At 35.6% G+C, this 18,194-nt stretch overlaps 1 protein-coding gene across 2 annotated transcripts in view; it reads left to right on the top strand.

Annotated features, from left to right (window-relative positions):
* The window catches only part of LOC119781579 (collagen alpha-2(V) chain-like), a 37,108-nt gene that overhangs the window by 3,843 nt on the left and 15,071 nt on the right, over positions 1 to 18,194 (top strand). Inside the window, exons 2-16 of one of the 2 annotated variants that reach the window (XM_038282107.1) lie at positions 8,736 to 8,945; positions 9,572 to 9,790; positions 11,570 to 11,794; positions 11,898 to 11,914; positions 11,997 to 12,029; positions 12,116 to 12,148; positions 14,058 to 14,111; positions 15,984 to 16,076; positions 16,160 to 16,234; positions 16,316 to 16,360; positions 16,450 to 16,503; positions 16,731 to 16,784; positions 16,868 to 16,921; positions 17,011 to 17,064; positions 17,147 to 17,200. In XM_038282107.1, the coding sequence (XP_038138035.1) occupies positions 8,736 to 8,945; positions 9,572 to 9,790; positions 11,570 to 11,794; positions 11,898 to 11,914; positions 11,997 to 12,029; positions 12,116 to 12,148; positions 14,058 to 14,111; positions 15,984 to 16,076; positions 16,160 to 16,234; positions 16,316 to 16,360; positions 16,450 to 16,503; positions 16,731 to 16,784; positions 16,868 to 16,921; positions 17,011 to 17,064; positions 17,147 to 17,200 (1,274 nt within the window). The remainder of the gene's footprint in view (positions 1 to 8,735; positions 8,946 to 9,571; positions 9,791 to 11,569; positions 11,795 to 11,897; positions 11,915 to 11,996; positions 12,030 to 12,115; positions 12,149 to 14,057; positions 14,112 to 15,983; positions 16,077 to 16,159; positions 16,235 to 16,315; positions 16,361 to 16,449; positions 16,504 to 16,730; positions 16,785 to 16,867; positions 16,922 to 17,010; positions 17,065 to 17,146; positions 17,201 to 18,194) is intronic. The other variant, XM_038282108.1, reaches the window with a different exon arrangement.

The following is an 18,194-nucleotide window of genomic DNA, read 5'->3' as shown; positions in this document are numbered from 1 at the left end:
GGGATGGGTTAAATGCAGAGGTAAATTTCTCCAATGTGAGCTCAATTAAGTTCAATTAAAATAAATTATTTTTAGATATTACCTATTTTATATTTAAGAAGACACAATGTCAAAAGCCATAGAGAAATGTACTCATAGTAAAGGCTTTAAAAATGCCTCATTGTTACAAAGGAGAGTAAAATAACCTGACTTGATTTAATCTTTAAATATCAAATTACTACCTTAAGTCATTTGCGTGCTTTCCCCAGTGTCGTTAACCCTAGTTTGAGCACTAGGGGAAGAAAGTAAAAACCCTGATAAATCCTAAAAAGGGGTAATCAGCTACGCTTTCAATTTAAGCTATAATTATGTGCAAATAGAACAAGGCCTACTGACACAGAACGTTTTTGAAATCACATTAAAAAAATCAGAAATCTTGGAGATAAAGAGTCAATTTTTTTCTTTGGATCTTAATAAGTGCTATAAAAAAGAAAAACTACTGTGAAAATACTTTCTCCAAAAACCAGTTGATCTTAAACAAGTTTCAAAGCAGGAGGTTTCTCCGGGTGTGGCATCTCATTGCTCTCCCCAAATACAGTCAAACCACAAGTTCTACCCAAACCTAACGTATAATACAGTCTCTGTGGTTTTCCCTGAAATAACTACAGCTGCTCAAAACCATCGTCTTTCTCAGGGAGCGGCTCCACCACATAATTACAGCTTGGCGACGTCACAAAAATGAACGGATTCAAATGGACTCGTAAATACCACAGGATTAGCAGGTGGCAAGATTTTACTTTTGCTATCTGCATTTTCATGTGGGATGTTTTCAAGACCTTGCAATACATTAGATAAATATATATTCATTTGTATTTATCATTTTCACAAGTGTACAACCTTAACAAATCCTGCATGCTCTGTAACTTTATGAAGAAAGCTTTCTTAATCCTGTCTGTTTTTAGTGTTTTATCATATTCGGTGAATTATTACAGAATAAAACATGAATAAAAGGAAATAAAATGCAAAGAATTACTAAATATTTATCGAAAGGAATCCAAAAAGACAAAAGTTTTTTTTTTCATCAAAAAAGACTAAGCTTTCTATATTTTAGTCTACATTATTTACCAGGTGTTTGTTAAAAAATAGATGCACAGTTTTCTTATTTTAATTGCTAAGAAATCACCTTTACCTATTGTTTCCCTTGTTTATTTTAGTGGGTTGTGTTATTTTTTTTAGTCTAGAAAAACATCACTTTGTAGTTAGATTTGAACAGGATATGCTAAAACAATTGCTGAATTTCACCAAATCTGCTTTAAAGAAGTTAATTTTGGAATCAAAGTTAACTGTAATTCCAAAATATAAAATTTGGACATTAAGAGATGAATATTTTGTTTTGCAACTAACCTTTTGCAATTTTAACACACACACACACATATATATATATATATATATATATATATATATATATATATATATATATATATATATATATATATATATATATATATATATATATAGAAAAGTTTTAATCTGCTTCAGCCATCTTAGCATGTCTGCTCTGAGCTAACCTTTAGCCTTTAGCATTTACTACGCAGAATGCTACTAAAGTGTGATACCAACTAATTATTACATTTTCTTTCCACTTCCTATTGAAGTAGACTACATCCTGTAAAAATATTTAAAAACGGAAACAAAAAGTGCGACAAACGAAGAATTCCAGCAGTTTGACTGGAAATGTGAATGCTAATTAGCATCCCAAAAATAAAGCTCTAGCGCTTGTAACACTTTATATCCACACCATATTCATGCTGTTTGGTTGGAAATTAAAATGCTAGTAGTTATCATGATAAATGTAAACAATTTAATGTTTAATGGCAAATGTTGGCATAACGTTATAGCAACTATATTCCAGCTATTTGTTTGAAGTTGACATGCTCAAGTTACACATGCTAAAAGCAGTCCTATGTGGTGTTTTATGGTAAATGCTGTTAAACCTTCTACGGACACTGTATATGAACTGTTTGTTTGGAAATTGTCATGATCATAGTAAATGTGCTAAAAGTATTAGCATTTGTTTATATGTTAAATGACAGATCCTGCCTATCAGAGCTGATGACACTATTGGTATACAAAAGAAACTCATGCTAAAAGCATAACAATATTAACTTCTTTTTTGAGGTGAAACGTTCTTTTTAATCAAGCTCTCCTTGGAATAACAATGCTTGCAACCATCTTTGGTTTCTTCCTTGCATATTTGGGCAATGTACAGTCTAAGCTTTGTCTCACACATTCTTTTTTGTATTTCTTTTGAACTCTCCTCACTTTTCTTTTTCCTGATTCCAGCGTTATCTTTCTCTCAATGTCATGTTTAAGCTTAACAGTAAAAGTCTTCAGTTAAACACACCTAAGTTTAGGTTAGTTGAACTTTTAATATTGTTTTGAGCATTTAAAATTTAGAATAAACAATATAATTTTACAGTGACGAATTATGTTATATTTGACATTGTTTAAATTCCAAACTAAATGGTCTGAGTCTAAGAGCAAATTTCATGGAAATGTGTAGAGTTATACTTTCTGGCCAATTTCTTTAATAAAAAAAAAAAATATATCATTTTTTATAAAAAAATGTGAAAGTTGTTGTGAAAAGCAATCTTAATTCTAACAACCCTTCCATTCCAATTTCATGCAGTTAAATGAATTCAGAAGAAACCCATTTGGGCTGAAACGTGTCCAACAGGGCAACACCATTACCTCCTAACCACTGTTAAGGTTTTTTTTTAAGTTAAATGTCAAGTAGACCGAAATGTTTCCCTTCAAAGATCATGACTGACTAAAGAAGGATCACTAATAAGAAGCCTCAGAAAAGTATAAAAATGTGAAAGCGTCACTGTGTTCCTGCCATAAATAGCTGAAAGTTTGAAGGCTAATGGTTATCTCCGTGTGAACGACTAAGCAAATGTTTTATGCTAAATGTCAAATGGTTGTAGAGATTGCTTTTGATTGCGTAATTGCAGAGTTGCCTATAGACAGATTTATAGACAATTTTAAAGCCAAATACTGTCGGGTTCAACCACAGTCTAGTCGCGTTAGATTAAAGGCCTCTGCAGGTATCTGTCAAAGAAGACGATGTTTCAATTTATGTCTTCCTTTTATGCCTTCTATTTTAATTACAATCAGCAAAAGTGCCTTATTTTGAAAAATGCATGTTACTGCACAGGTACTCCCCCTGTTTAAAATTATTAAAAATGTCATATTACAAATGTAACTTTTATTTAATTTTATTGGGATTTCATGCAATAATGCAACATGAAGGTTAAATGGCATTTGTTCTTTTTCCCCCCAGACCTATTTACCATAACATTAATAAAAAATAAGGGCAATCAACTGCTTTAAAAGGAGTTACATAATGTGTAAATAATTCAGTACAATGCCTTTGTGCAACATAACTTCAATATCAATCCATCTGGTCTAAAAGGTCTGTGAAGTTTGTTGTGTATATAATTGAGCAAACAACATTGTGAAAACCACAGAATGTACTAGACATGTCGGGAATATAGTTTTAAGGAAGTTTAATTTAGAAAAATGCAAAAAAAGAAAAATATGCACCGCTTGAGAGCAACACTGTTGACAGGGAACTGTTAGTCCTGCAATCCAAAAATGTGGCCTGGGTGGATTTATGGCAGTACTTTGTTGAAAAGTACTGCTTGTGTTAAGCCAAAAGTGAAAGAAAGGGTCTTTGATGAGGAATTTTAACCTTAAACAGGGCAATTACTGTTTGTGTAATTATACAGAACTTCGTTAGTATTGATGGTTATGAATAAATAGATGAACGTGATGTTTCTACTATTATTTGACTAATAATGTTAAAGAAAGAAATTCTGTATTTTTTTTTCTTTAGAAGAAGAAACGACAGATATAAATGTGAATTTCTTTTATATTACCCTATTCAGCAGATGCTTGCAGTGGTTCTTTAGGACAATTGATGCAACCTAGTGGCCAAACAGGGAAACTGCAGTCCCTTTTACTCTTGTGTTTGTTTTCTCTTAACATAAATCGCACATTTATCCCATATAAATATATTCAATTGTTTAATTTATTTTATGCAACAGAACAAGTATTTTTAGGCGATAATTTTGCAATGCAGGTTTTACATTTTTCATCATTTCATCCTCTTTACTGGCCTCAGGCTTTCAGAGAAGGACATGTTAATATGTTGGCCACTGCTGTGCTTGACTCAGACAGCTGTGAGGAAAATGGAACAGTCTACTCCAACAATAATATATATGGCAGCCAGAGTTGTGTCGAACCTGTGTGTGTGACAGTGGGCTTGTAGTGTGTGAGGACGAGGTGTGTGAGGAGCTCAGAGACTGTCGGATGATGGTGTTTCCAAAGGGCGAATGTTGCCCCAGGTGCTCAGCCTCACCTCTGACACAAACAACAAACTCTGGAGCAGGTAAATTGAACTGAATGACACTGTTCCTTTATCATAGGGATTTATAAGCAACTTCAGATCCCTTTCAGTTATTATAATGCATCATTATGGGGCTGCCAGTACAGTTTGAGGGTGGTGAATGTGAGGATTAGATATAAAGCAACAACAGAAAAACATATCGACTTTCTGAGAATAATAATTAAGATGCTTTTAACAAAAGATAGTAAAACCAAATGAAAATAAAGAGCAGAAGATTATCATAATCAAACTTGATTCTAACTAATATCTTTGTAACAATACTGATAATTCTGGAATTATTACCATTATAAACTATAAAGAAATTACCATATTAGACCTAATCGTTGCTTCATTACCCCACAAATAAAAAATTTCTGAGGGTTAAACTATTGATTATGGTAAATGTTTTAATTGGTTTAAATGTCATGCAGAAATGTATGGAGTATTAGGGACATTTTAGTTGAAATGAAAGAAAAATGTCAATGGAGGAATACATTTTCTTAAATGAACTGATAAATTGTAAAAAATAATTTCATACATTTACAAGAAAAAAAAAGTTATATGTTGTGGCCAGAAATTCTTTTTAATTCTTTTCTCATTTCAGTATTAATTACATTAATTTGGTAGGTCAAAAATATGCATGAAAAAAAGTTTTTTTAGATTGCAAAGTTAGACATCTATGACAACAACAAATAATAACTCCTATCTGATTTTGTAAATTACTTAGACTGGCAGAAATATCTGCTGAAATCAGGATCAAATCAACTTTTAAGGATATCCCGTGTTCTGTTCTTATGTCTCAAATCCCAAAATAGGCTATGAAATTTCCCAAATCTCTTAAACTGCAGATGTGATGTAGTACTAGTGTAGGTAGACTAGCAGAAAGGGTCTCCTAAGACATCATCAGCATATAAAGATATCTTGTGTTCTGTCCTTATGTCTACGCCAGCCTCAAATGGTAAAATAGGCTATGAAATTTCTCATTGCACAAAGGCTGTTTCTTGAGGACAAAGTCAAAAAAGTATGTCAATATAAAATCCAAATGTATTAATTGTACTATTGAGGCGTACCAGAAACCCTGTAATGATGTGTTGTGCAAACTGAAAGGGTATCATCTACAGTACTCATCTGGTTGGTTTTGTCTTGTGAAGAGACCTGCACAGAAAATGGCACAACTTACTCCAACAATCAAATATGGCGCCCAGAGCCATGTCGAGTCTGCATGTGCGACTCTGGGATTATGGTGTGTGAGGAATTGGTGTGTGAAGAGCTAAGGGACTGTGAGACAACCAAGATCCCCATGGGCGAGTGTTGCCCTGTGTGCTCTGCCAACAAACCAAATGCTTCTTTCTCCGACGATAAAACTGGTAAAAAATATTATAAACTAATGTTTAGATCTGATAGAACTTCTGCTACAAAAAATACGAAGGAAACTTGATGATTCTATAGAATCTATAGATTGTATTGAATCAATCTATAGGTTGTACCTCAATTTAATATTAAATTGATTGTAATTCTCTAAATCAATGTGCCACGTTTTGTTTTTTTGTTTTGTGTCTAACATACATGATCTCTGTTTAAAATAAGCATTTAATTAGTGTTTAAAAGCATCAAAATTTGTATTATATTTCTATTATCATTGTTTATATTATAGTGCTATTAAATTGTGTCTAACACTGTAGTATAAATTCATTGTTGATATTTTTTTGGGTATGGTTATCGACAAATTTATGTATATAAATAAAAAACATGCCTAATTTGAGCCTACAAATTAAATCCTTGGTTTGCATTTCTTTGTGATTTGCACAAATATTACATGTAAGGTTTTGCTAGAATTTTCTTGTCAAATTATTATTATTATTTTTTTTTTAGGTCAGTCTAGTTGAAAAATTACTCTTGTTAGACCCACTGATTTTATGGATAACCTTTATTAAACCGTTTTAAAGTATTATAACTTTGAGTAATAATGGTGATTTTAGAGGAAGGTGACATTTTCTTGCTCTCCTGATTCCTATTTTGCAAATGCATAAGAAGTTTCACATCAACCTACAACTATCTATTTTCTGTAGTTATCCTGATTCCTGTTTCCAAGATATCATGAATTGGCCTAATTATAAATTTTCTTATATTTAGCTATTGCTGGTTATACTAATCAAAGTGTTGCTATTATATTGCAAGCACATTTTTTTCTTTGCTATCCAGACTTCTGTTTTAAAGATAGCATTAGCTGGCTCAATTGTACAATTAATTTAATGCAGCTAAGTTGTCTTGCTAATCCCAGTTTTTAGATAGCATGAGCTGAACCAAATATAAACTCAGCTAGGGATGCACGATATAATCGGCTCCCTATTGGTATCGGCCTGTGTCGGCCTTAAAACTGAATATCGGACATCGGCCCCCCCACCGATATTTAACCCGAAAAAAAAAAAATAAAAAATACTACTTCTTCTTCTTCCTCAAAAGCTTCTTTTTTACAGACTTAAAAACTTCTAAAGACGAGGGAAAAAATATTGATACATAAAAATATCACAATATCTTCATATGCTGATATATTGCCATTTAAAAACACCATATCAATCTCTTTTACTAATGAAATATTGCTAAATGTCATCGTTATGCTACGAAATCCCCCGAAAATTAACGAAATTTTGCCATATTTTTATATGTTGATATATTGACGCGGTATCGATCTATTTTACTAACAAAATCTCACAAGAATTTGCAAAATATAACGAGAGTTTGTAACAGAACGATGAATTATCACAAGATTTTGAAAGTAAAATAGATCGATACCGCGTTTTTAAAAATTAATTTGATATCAGCATATGAAAATATATTTGAGTATATTATTTTTCAAAGTGTCAGAAATGGATAACAAAACTGCTATTTTCAATGACTACTTATTTTTGTCCAGCTTTAACATCGGTATCGATATCGGTTATCGGCTACATGAGTTTTAAAATATCGGCATATCGGATATCGGCCAAAATCCCAATATCGTGCATCCCTAAACTCAGCTGAATCAAGCTATTTTTTTAAATTACAAATCTGAATTATTAAGGTTTTTAAGTAATTTGAACTATTGAAATCACCTGTTTTTCCTGAATTTTTTAGGTAAAATCTTATTCATTTTTTTTTTACCTAAAAGAATACAAATAATAATCTACTACTCAACTAAGTCACTTTGGGTAGTAACCTTAGTAGTTATTTTGCATCTATCTAACCAGAAAATTAGCATTCATTAAATAATCCTGCAATTTTCAAGTCAGTTGCAATTTCTCTAACTAGTAGCTTTCCTAAACCTAAGCAAGGATGTTTTCAAGATGGCATTAACTACAAGCGGAAAACTGTTTTGTCCCCAAACCTCACTTATTCTGCCCAATATATAGTGTTTTATAATCTTGACTAATCATTTTTTTCACAGACATGTTATCCAAGCAACAGTTGATCATTCTTTATTGACTATGGTGATGTAACTCTAGTATATCAGTTATATCAGACCAACATTTTTATGCAGTATTAACCAATTACAGTAGTTTTATGTAGTGACGGTTCTAGACAAAAATGTACCGGGGGGCCAGGAGGGGCCCCACGTGTTTCCATGGGGGCCCAGAAAAGCTTGTAATAAAAAACAGAGCAAAGGATTCAAATATATTAAGATAGCTTGATGAAGTGAAATTTCTATTCAATTAGGTATAATTAAAATTCCTTGTCTTGTTAGGTCATCATAATTTCATAATTCAGGAATTTTACATATTTTTAACTTAATTTAAGTTAAAATTACAGTTTTCTATAAAATCTGAATTAGAACTCAAGAAAAACGGATACATTCAGCTGTAAAAATTAGAGTATTTTCTTTTTTTTTGTTTAAAAAAAACACTTAGCAGATGAAAACTGGGATCCTATCTCAATTCCACTGAAGCTATCACCTTATTGTTTTTAGATAATTAAACAGAATTTGTGAAAAAAAAAAAAAAAGATATGGATCCAAAGGACCTATCATTAACCGTGACTGTGACAGAGCATATCATCATTAGAATTTCTTGAGTATTATGTCTACAGTACAGGGGCCATAACAGGGGCCAGGACATGGTCTACAGGGGCACTGGCCCCCTTTGGACCCTGTCTAGAACCGCCCATGTAGGTTTTCATAAAACTTTTATGAAAACCTGTACAGCCTTCATTTCCCTATTCCAAACATAAAGACATGTTAAATGTATGGATTTTTGAATATTCTATACATTAATGTAATATAATAACCTAGAGCTTTAAATACTGATGTAAAATGGTGTTCTTCCTCACAAAGATTCCTGCACAGTGGACGGCAAAACCTACCCCAACGATCAGATATGGAACCCGGAGCCTTGCCGGGTTTGTTTATGCGATAAGGGGATGGTCTTGTGTGAGGACGTGGTTTGTGAGGATTTAGGTGACTGCCAGCCCACAGAGATCCCAGAGGGCGAGTGCTGCCCCGTGTGCTCAACTGCAAAACAGCACCAGTCCGATGCCGAAGCTGGTAAAACTGCAACTTAACCCGCAGATTTACTCCCGGCTGTTTCCATCAACTTCTTCAATGTAGTGTTTGTGTATGCAGCAGCTGGTGGTGCGCTTCGTCTTTCTCTTAGCCTGAAGATCACCTCTTCAGGCTTTATCTTTTTGCACACCACTGTGGATTGTTGTTTTTTTCTTTTCGTGTTCACCCTTTAGCAGTGCTTTTTGTCAGGTTGCAGAAGGAATACATTAACTTTCAAAAAGATAAGCTCACTTCTCAACCTGTGTGTGTGCCATAATAACCTACACACAAAAGTGTGAGTAAGTAGCTTATTCACAGAATAAGGTGTATTCCTCAGGGACATCGCTGACTACATCCCTGTTTCCATGTCATTTGGATAACTTGTGTTTTTTTCTTTTGCTTTTTTCAAGCATATTTTGAATGAAGCACCAAAATGAGCATGCTTTTCTGTATGCATTTGTAGATTCTTTTTTTTTACAGAAGGTTACCTGATTTTTAAGTTTAAATTCACAGCAGACATTTGAACTGGCCGTCTTTTATGTTTGCAACCAAATCTGTACAGTAGACGAGTTTTCTGATTTAGATCAATAACCATTTTTTTCTCCCTCTATGTTTGTGTTTTGATGAAGACACCTGCACAGAAAATGGGAAAGTCTACGCCGATAAAGAGATGTGGAACCCAGAGCCATGTCGACAATGTGTTTGCAATACGGGGACCATTACATGTGAAGACGTGGTGTGTGAGGACATTGATGGTTGCCAGAAAACAGTAATCCCAGATGGGGAATGTTGTCCTGTGTGCCTTACTGTGGCTTCAACCTTTACACCAAACACAGACCCTGAAACAGGTAATTTTGGCATAACTCAACTGAATAGGACCAGACACAACAGTGACTCAAATTACATCTTTGGTGATTCAAATTCAATATACTTGAACTAGAATTTAATGAGTTGGAGTGGCATAAACTCTGAAGTAACTGCATCCCAGTTGTAAGCTTGTAGACCCTCATGTTCTGCATGGCCACCACAGCCACTGTTGCAATCATAGCAGTAAAAAATGACTGTCTTATGTGGTATTCTGTACATATAAACAGCATTGAAACATTTTGTCCTCTAGACACAAACACACAGTACCTGAATAACTGGTTTAATGCTCATCAATAATAGAGAACTGCTGCACAGGAAAAGTAGGAACATTTAGCTTCTACCTACATGGGTAGCTTCCATATTGAATGCTGAAGTTGGGTACCAGTTCCAGCGACTTTCCAAGTCGTAATTCAGACTGTCTGGGTGTTCCGGTTAACATTCCTGACTTGGAAGATGGTAAATACCTTGCTGGTTCCAGTAAAGTACACTGTAAGCCCGGGAAGGCAACCTCTTCAGTACACCTAAGGATCAAAACTGTGCCCCGTAAGATTCAACACTGCAAAAAATGGAAATCTAAATAAGTCATTTTTGCTCTAATTAAGTGCATTTTTTCTTGAATTCAGGAGGTAAGTGAGACACTTTGCCAATGAAACAAGACAATTTACACTTAAAATAAGAAAAAACAATTGCTTTGTCTTATTTCAAGTGTATATTATCTAATTATCTTATTTTAGGAGTAAAAATACTCATTCCATTGGCAGATCATCTTATTTGCCTGCTGAAATTAAGGGTAAATTCACTTCATTTAGACATTTTTTTACTTATTTCTAGATGTTTTTTGCAGTGAAGAAAGTTTTTAGAAAATTTTAAGAAGAATATTTGGAAAAATGAAAAGAAAATAGAAAACCCAGACAAAATAGATTTTGGGAAGTACCCTAAAAATTCCAGAAATGTACTCTGTTAAAAAAATAAATTGTTCCAGAGAAGCGCCTCGTAAGTTTCAAGACTGTAACTTGTAAAGTCTAGAATCCCTATTCTAAGTTTCCTGTAAGTTTTGGAAGGTGGTTTGAAAAAGGAAAAACTAGAATTTATATCCCTGATATAGATTTGGAAGGTATCTTAATTAGTGTTGCACCGATACCAGTATCGGACGGGGTCCCGATACTGCCCTAAAATGGTGCTTTCGGTATCAGCGAGTACCAACAAATAGGGCACCGATACCATTTTGAGAGCCATAAGTTTATTCAACTATTGTCACCCACTCCTGGTAGGCAATAAAAAGTTCTACTGGATTCACTTTGTATTAGATTTTTTGCTGCTTCACAAAGATAGGCAGCAGCTTGACAAAGCCATGATGGCAATTATTTTACATTATTATGGTATCGGTATCGGCCGATACTGCACAGCCAGGTATCGGGTATCGGTATCGGGGCCAAAAAATGGCATCGGCGCAACACTAATCTTAATAGCCAATGGAAAGCAATCTTTTTATTTTGTAGCAAGTAACCTGCAAGGTTCGAAATGTAACTTGCGTCTTCAGTGGTATTCAAACAGTTAGCTTCTTCCTACATCTTTAGTTTCATTGCAAGTTTTAATGGAATGCTACTTATTAGATCACAGTACAGCCTAAATTGTGATAAAAACCAACATAGATAGTTACATAAATGAGTATTTTACTGAGAAGATTTCTTTTAAGAGGAAAAAAAAATTTGCTTTGAAAAAAAAATTAAGAGAATACCTCACCTGTGCTCCATTTTTAGCTGCCGATGAAAAGAAAGCAAAAACCTGCACGGTTGATGGGGAGGTCCACCCCCACAATGAAATCTGGAAACCCGCACCCTGTCGTGTATGCGTCTGTGACGACGGAGTCTCCATCTGCGATGACATTCAGTGCGAGGTGTTGGCAAACTGCGAGAAGGTCGTCACACCTGAGGGAGAGTGTTGCCCCGTGTGCGACACCTTTGCCAGTGCCGGCAGAGCGATCGGTGAGGCCACTTTCCATTAAGGTTGATTAAATAGAGCCAACTGGAATAGTAATGACCTAACTGTTGTCTGGTTTTTGTCTTTCTTGTTTCTTTTTTATTCAAGAAATTATGGGCTTTAAGGTAAAAACAGTACTTCACATAAAAACAGGTAATCATTAAAGGAAAATAAAATCTCTAATAAGTTTATTTGGATTTTCAACAGGGGCAAAAGGGAGAACCAGGTGATATACCGTATGTAAGTATGAAAAGCTCAAAAAAGAAGTTGCCCATCATTTTTGGAGCCTCCCATAAAGATATACTTATCATCTGCTTGTTCTTTAGGTTGTGGGAAACCCAGGATCACCAGGACCTACGGTAGGTACTGGTTCAGATGAATCATAAACTCCCATTTACAAAAGAAAAACGTAACCTGCAGCCACTGTTGTAGAGGAATCACATCCTTTTTAGCATTCATTCATTGCTTTGATGGTTTAGCCACTCAGTGGTAGTTATACAGTCGGGTTTGGGATCATTGGAGCTTTGACAACCACATTTATGCCAAGTTTAACAGTAGGGTAAATGACCATTTGAAAATAATTTGGCACACTGAAGGTTTTTTTTTAAGTGCACTGTTCCTGTGACTATTAGGCTGGCCCATATCATCTCCCAATCCACCACTGTGTTTGACGGTTAGTATGGTGTCTTTGGTTTTCCCAAAATTGGCACTGCATGAGTAAAATCTCTATTTTGGTCTCATCTGTCGAGAAGACAGTCTTAGTGGCTCATTCATAATCCCCTCTACTAACCAATTTCTTGTACACATGCAAGATGTTTAACTTCGGATCCACATTCCATGTCCATATACTCTGGTATGTGGTAAGAACAGAGCACTGAGGTTCTGAGAAAGCTATAAATACCCAATATGATCCCCACAGACTGTCACTTTGGGTCCCTGAGGGGGGTTGGTAAGTTAGATGCAGAGAACCAAGTTGTCAGGATGTAAAAACAAGAGTAATAAAATAAAGATTTTTATTATAATTAAAGAAATTGAAAGATTAGAATACTTCAGAGCATCAACTCTGTCTTTCAAGCATTCACGGTGTTCATCAGAGTAAGAACCTGAGGGACTGAAGTTGGACAGTCACCTGGGCTTTAGTCATTGTATTGAATAAAGGGAGAAGACTAGTGGGCCAATTACACGCCTCTGAGGGACTCCGGTGCTCTTTGCACAACTTTCCAAACCTTAGTTTCTGGTCAGTGTAATTTTGGCTCATCTATTTTTTCAACATTCAAGATAAGATATTAGAAGCAGCATTTGAAGCAACATGAAACATTTCTTTGTCATATTTGTTGTAGATTTGCTGGCTAAGTACGATATGTTGCTGTCAGTTAGAGCGAAACATCTTTGCTTTATTTTAATCAGTTTAAAGGACCAACAAAAGATGGATTAATTCTAAAAGTTTCTAGATCTAGAAGTGTTTTGCTTTAATTATTTGGAATTTTGCTGAAGAAGGTGATGCTGATTATATTGCTTTCAGGTAAAAGTCTACATGCAAAGTCTACAAAACTTCTGGTTTTTAAAGCTAATGATGTATTTAATCTATAAGTAGTAATATTGGTTGTTGTCACAGCTTTGGCGCCCCCTACTGATAGTTTTCCTGTACTGGAAAACTTTTTATGGCCAAAATAAAAGCAGAATTTAAGGTGACTATATGAGCCTTCTTTAAGTGTTACATTCAATCAAATATGGATCACAAACCTCTTAATAAATCAGAAAGCAATTCAATTTAGATCTATTTTAGTAATTAAAATTATAACATGAAACTTCTATAATATAAATTCAACACATATAGAGTTATGTACTCATGGTGTTTACATCCATTGCTCTTGATGTGTATGATTATTATCACAAGAGCCCCAGGCTGCATGATGGAGCAGCTGTTGTGTCACAGTAAGAAGGTCCTGAGTTTAAATCTTGGCCTGGGTTTTTTTCTTTATAGAGTTTTATCAAGTTACTCTGGCTGTTATAGCTAAAACTCTTGGGACAATTAATTGCACTAAATTACCCTATTTTCTAAATGTGTGTGGGCATGTTTGTGTGTCTCACTTTTCCCATGTGATGGACGCCTCTCATCCACTAAATGCTGAAGATAGGCAACCCTTAGATATTCTATATAAGGAGTTGAAAAATACAACAACATAAAAATGCCTGAGGTTTTATTTGTGTTTGTCTTCATAAAATAGATTTAAAAAAAAATAATGTTATATTTATCTTGTTTTTCAGGGCCCTCCAGGACCCCCTGGAAGAATGGGACCAAGAGGCTTCAAAGGCAGACGAGTGAGTCTAGAAATATGTTTTAGATTTTCATCTAAGATAAGGAATCCTTCTAGCCTGACGTAGTCCGACTCAATTCTAGTCAGAATATGAGTCTGATACTGCTCCATAGAGCTGTGATTATGGGGCGTGTTTTGAACGAACCAGGAAAAAAAATGCCTCTGTACTCAATTGGATAGACCTACAACCAATAAGAGCAACGGAGTGCGTGACGTATCTTAAGCGAGGCATAGTTGTTGTCCACAAAAATCAAAGCGTGCAGTTGCACGCCTAGAATAAGAAGATGAGCCTTGATCGCGTTTCTCTGCTCCTCTTTTAAAATTAATTTGCTGTCGATATCTTCTAGAACAGACCTAATAGCAGAATCTACTCACCTAAACTCTCCAGCGGCAGCCATTATTGTTGTCACCCAAGCGCGCTTTGGTCACGTGGTTGATAACGTTACTCTTGATCATCTGTCCATCATCGTATAAAGCCCGCCCTGACAATTTGATTGGATCGCCTGACAGTGGGCTTTAATACTCGCGCTACTATGGAGCAGAGCCAGACCGAACTTCCCCGAACTCAAACCTTGTGGGCGGGACTAAGTTCGGACTGGCACCCAGGCTAGAATCCTTCCCCATTCTAAAAAAAAATTAACAAGTGTACAAAAACATACTCTTTTTGAACCACCTTCTTCAAAAATATACAACAAATGTGGATTTTTCCCCATCCCAGACTAAGGAACGTATTGTCGCTTCAATGCATACAAATTTGCTATATTAAAAGATGCTAATAATAATAATAAAATCCTAAAAAAGAGAAACAAAAAAAACTGGATCGAACATCAATTCAATGCACATAAATATGAGATAATATAACCTAAAAGGTCATCACTTGCATCGTCCTGCAGAAAGATAAGAAAAAATCTGCTGGTCCCTTAATAAAATCCCCTCTTTATCTGGAACAAACTTCCAGAAAACTATAAAGGTGTGGAAAGCCTGAGTTCCTTTAAATCAAGACTAAAAAGACATTTGTTTAGGATTGCCTTCAACTGAAACATCATTAGTTCAACTTTTTTATTTTCTTTAGTCCAACTGTTTTTAATGTTCTTTTTTGTTTCTGCATTTTTTATTTAATTTTTTCCCTGCTCGCTTTAATTCTGTTTTATTTTCCTATATTTTAATCACGTAAAGCACTTTGCATTGTGCTATACAAATAAATTTGCCTTGCCTCTAGACCTGGGCTGCACCAAGAAATCATGTCTATGTAAATTATGCCCGGAGACAGAGTGCAGAGTCCAACATGCACTGAAAGGAGATCCAACTTAATAAATACAATGGGAACCAGATTATTGTTTATTGTTTAAATTAATTGATATTTGAATATTCCATATTAGGAACATATAACTGTTTACACCAAACCTGTATTTACATGATAATGCAATCAAGGCTTGTGGTTTAGTTCTCTGAGACCAAAAAGGTAAAGTCCAGTTACCACAAACTGACAATTAAATGAAATCTACTGGTTTATCCACAGTTGTGCCTTTTGATAATTAAATATGTTCCTCTATAAAGGCAGAATGCATTTCACTGAAGGCTTCATTAATCCCTATTCCTTTGGCAGCACATAAAATACGTCACTTGTGCAGAACACTGCTAATGTATAAAACTGTAAAACCTGTACATGCATAAAAATACATATAAACACTCAATACAGTAAAAGGGTTTCATTAAAAAGATTAAGAAATATTCAAATAAAACTCAATGTTAAAAGAATTAACTAAGATTTTTCAATGTAAGACCCTCAAAAGCTGAAAATGGTCCTACAAACTCGAGTAGATACTCACCACCATTACTCTGACATTTAATCTTTATTTCTTTACAAACTTTTTAGGGTTTTACAGGACCGCCAGGATTTGACGGCGAGCCCGGTGTGCCGGGAAATCCAGGACAACCTGGACCCCCCGGGGAGTCCTCTCCTCCTGGAGTGAGAAACCTCTTACCTGTCCCTTTTTTTAAACGTTCCATCTTCAAAATAGTTCAAAGTTGTTGACCGGTTTCTCCTTTAAGGCAAATCTGGTGTCACAAATGGCTACAGGTTTTAGCGAGAAGTCCAGTTTTGCTTCAATGATGACAGCACAGAGGGTGAGTATGTGAGCTAAAGAAGCAAAATTTAAACTAAGATTTATAATTTCATTACCTGAGTATAAAACAATCCTGCTGCAGGGTGAAGCAGGACCGCGAGGACTTCCTGGACCAACTGGACCTCCTGTAGGTTTTACCATTTTATCCATATTTAGAGAATAAATCATTTAGTTTTAGCAAACTTCTGCAAAAACTATTTGTATGTCTTATATTAGGGGGCAACTGGTGGTCAAGGATTTCCTGGAGAACATGGAGACCCAGGACCAATGGTAGGATCTGTTCCTTATCTTAAGTGGGATCCTGGGCTGAGGGCAAACAGATACTAAATCCCAAGCATGAGTTTGAACAGCAAATATTGAGCAGAAACTTGTAAAAAATAAAGGCTGCATGCATGACATCTACCAGATTATATTTCTGTAGGTATGTCTCTTTGAAAGAAATGTTAGAAAGCGATCCTTTTCCCCCAATTTTCAAAAAAGGTGATTTTTTCCCACAGGGCGAGCCTGGTCTTCGAGGACCCGATGGACCACCTGGGAAACCAGGACCTGATGTAAGTCAGTAATGTGCACATCCTCAATTTTGGTCTAATTCAAATAAATACTTCAAGCTTCACTTTTTTTTTTTTTTGGTTAGGGCGGAGCTGGGCCTGAAGGGGCAACTGGAGAGCCAGGATTTCCAGGATCACCGGTAACCATAATCCACGTTTGCTCAGCAAAATATCCTGGAGAGTTTAAAATTGCCTGAAAAAAAAAACTATGGGTCTGTTTTAAATGCAGGGCGCAAGGGGATTCCCAGGACTTCCAGGTCTTCCAGGACGAAAAGGCCCAAAAGTAAAAAAAAAAAAGGATAATTTCACATTGTTTTTCCTATGAAACAGATAAAAGACTAAGCTGAATTTTATCCTCTCACCAGGGAACCTCTGGTCTTGGAGGGCCAAAAGGAGAGACTGGAGCAGTCGGAGCAAAGGTATGAAATCCTCCTGATCCAGTTCTATCCGAAGTAGCTGTAATGACAAGGAAGAGTGCATTCAATCCATCTATTGGTTTATTCCAGACCAAATCATATTAAGAGATACTTTAGCACAATGTGCTCTCTCTAGCTAATTACTACAGCCCAGCTAAGGTGATTCTAACATTTTCCTTCAACAACCAAGAGATGTAAGAATCTTGCTCTATCTTGGGGCTCCTGTCAGTGGAAAATACATTAAAACACCTCCTAAGGTGTAGAAGATATACTTCAAGATGCCAAAAGCACCTTGCTGGGGGAGGAACACGTGTTCTATGCAGACTTGAAGACAAAGACATTTTATTTTCCAAATTTTGATACCTCTCCTGTTGTCTAAATATTGCATGATTCTTTCTTTAAACTATCTTGGACTTGTGACAGTCTTTACTCTTTTCTTTAAAATGTATGATTAACCCAACCCTATCAAACTCTTGCTCTAATCCACTTCCATTGGTGAACCAAATAATCAGATATCTAAACTCATCACCTCTGAGCTGTGAGTTTTCCCTATCCCGAAGGTGATAAAACCACCCTTTTTCCGATATGGGACCATGACCTAAGATTTGGATCCTCTAATTAGATATTGCCTGATGCATTTATTCTAAATGCCAAAGCTGATGCGGTCTAAATCCCTTTATTGTCCCACAATGGGGAAATTCATTCACTGCATTTAACCCATCCCCTTGGGGAACAGCGGGCTGCCATTGGGTGGCGCCCGGGAAGCAATCAGCGATTAAGGTATACTTGCAACCTTCTCAGAGCACAAGCGCACTGCTCTAATCCACTGTGCGATCATTTAGATGACAAAGAAAATGCAATGGATAACATGGCTGCTGATTGAACAGATGAATAGGCGAGCATGTACGTATAGGCTGATGCGGATACAAGAAAAAAGGACGGCAGATGTATCCCTCTGACGTTAGCTCTAATCCCTATACAGAAGTGTGTTTATTGC

Source organism: Cyprinodon tularosa, unplaced genomic scaffold, assembly GCF_016077235.1.
Source record: "Cyprinodon tularosa strain WSP-4 unplaced genomic scaffold, ASM1607723v1 ctg18, whole genome shotgun sequence".
NCBI lineage: Eukaryota > Metazoa > Chordata > Actinopteri > Cyprinodontiformes > Cyprinodontidae > Cyprinodon > Cyprinodon tularosa.
This window is presented reverse-complemented; position numbering and strand designations above follow the sequence as displayed.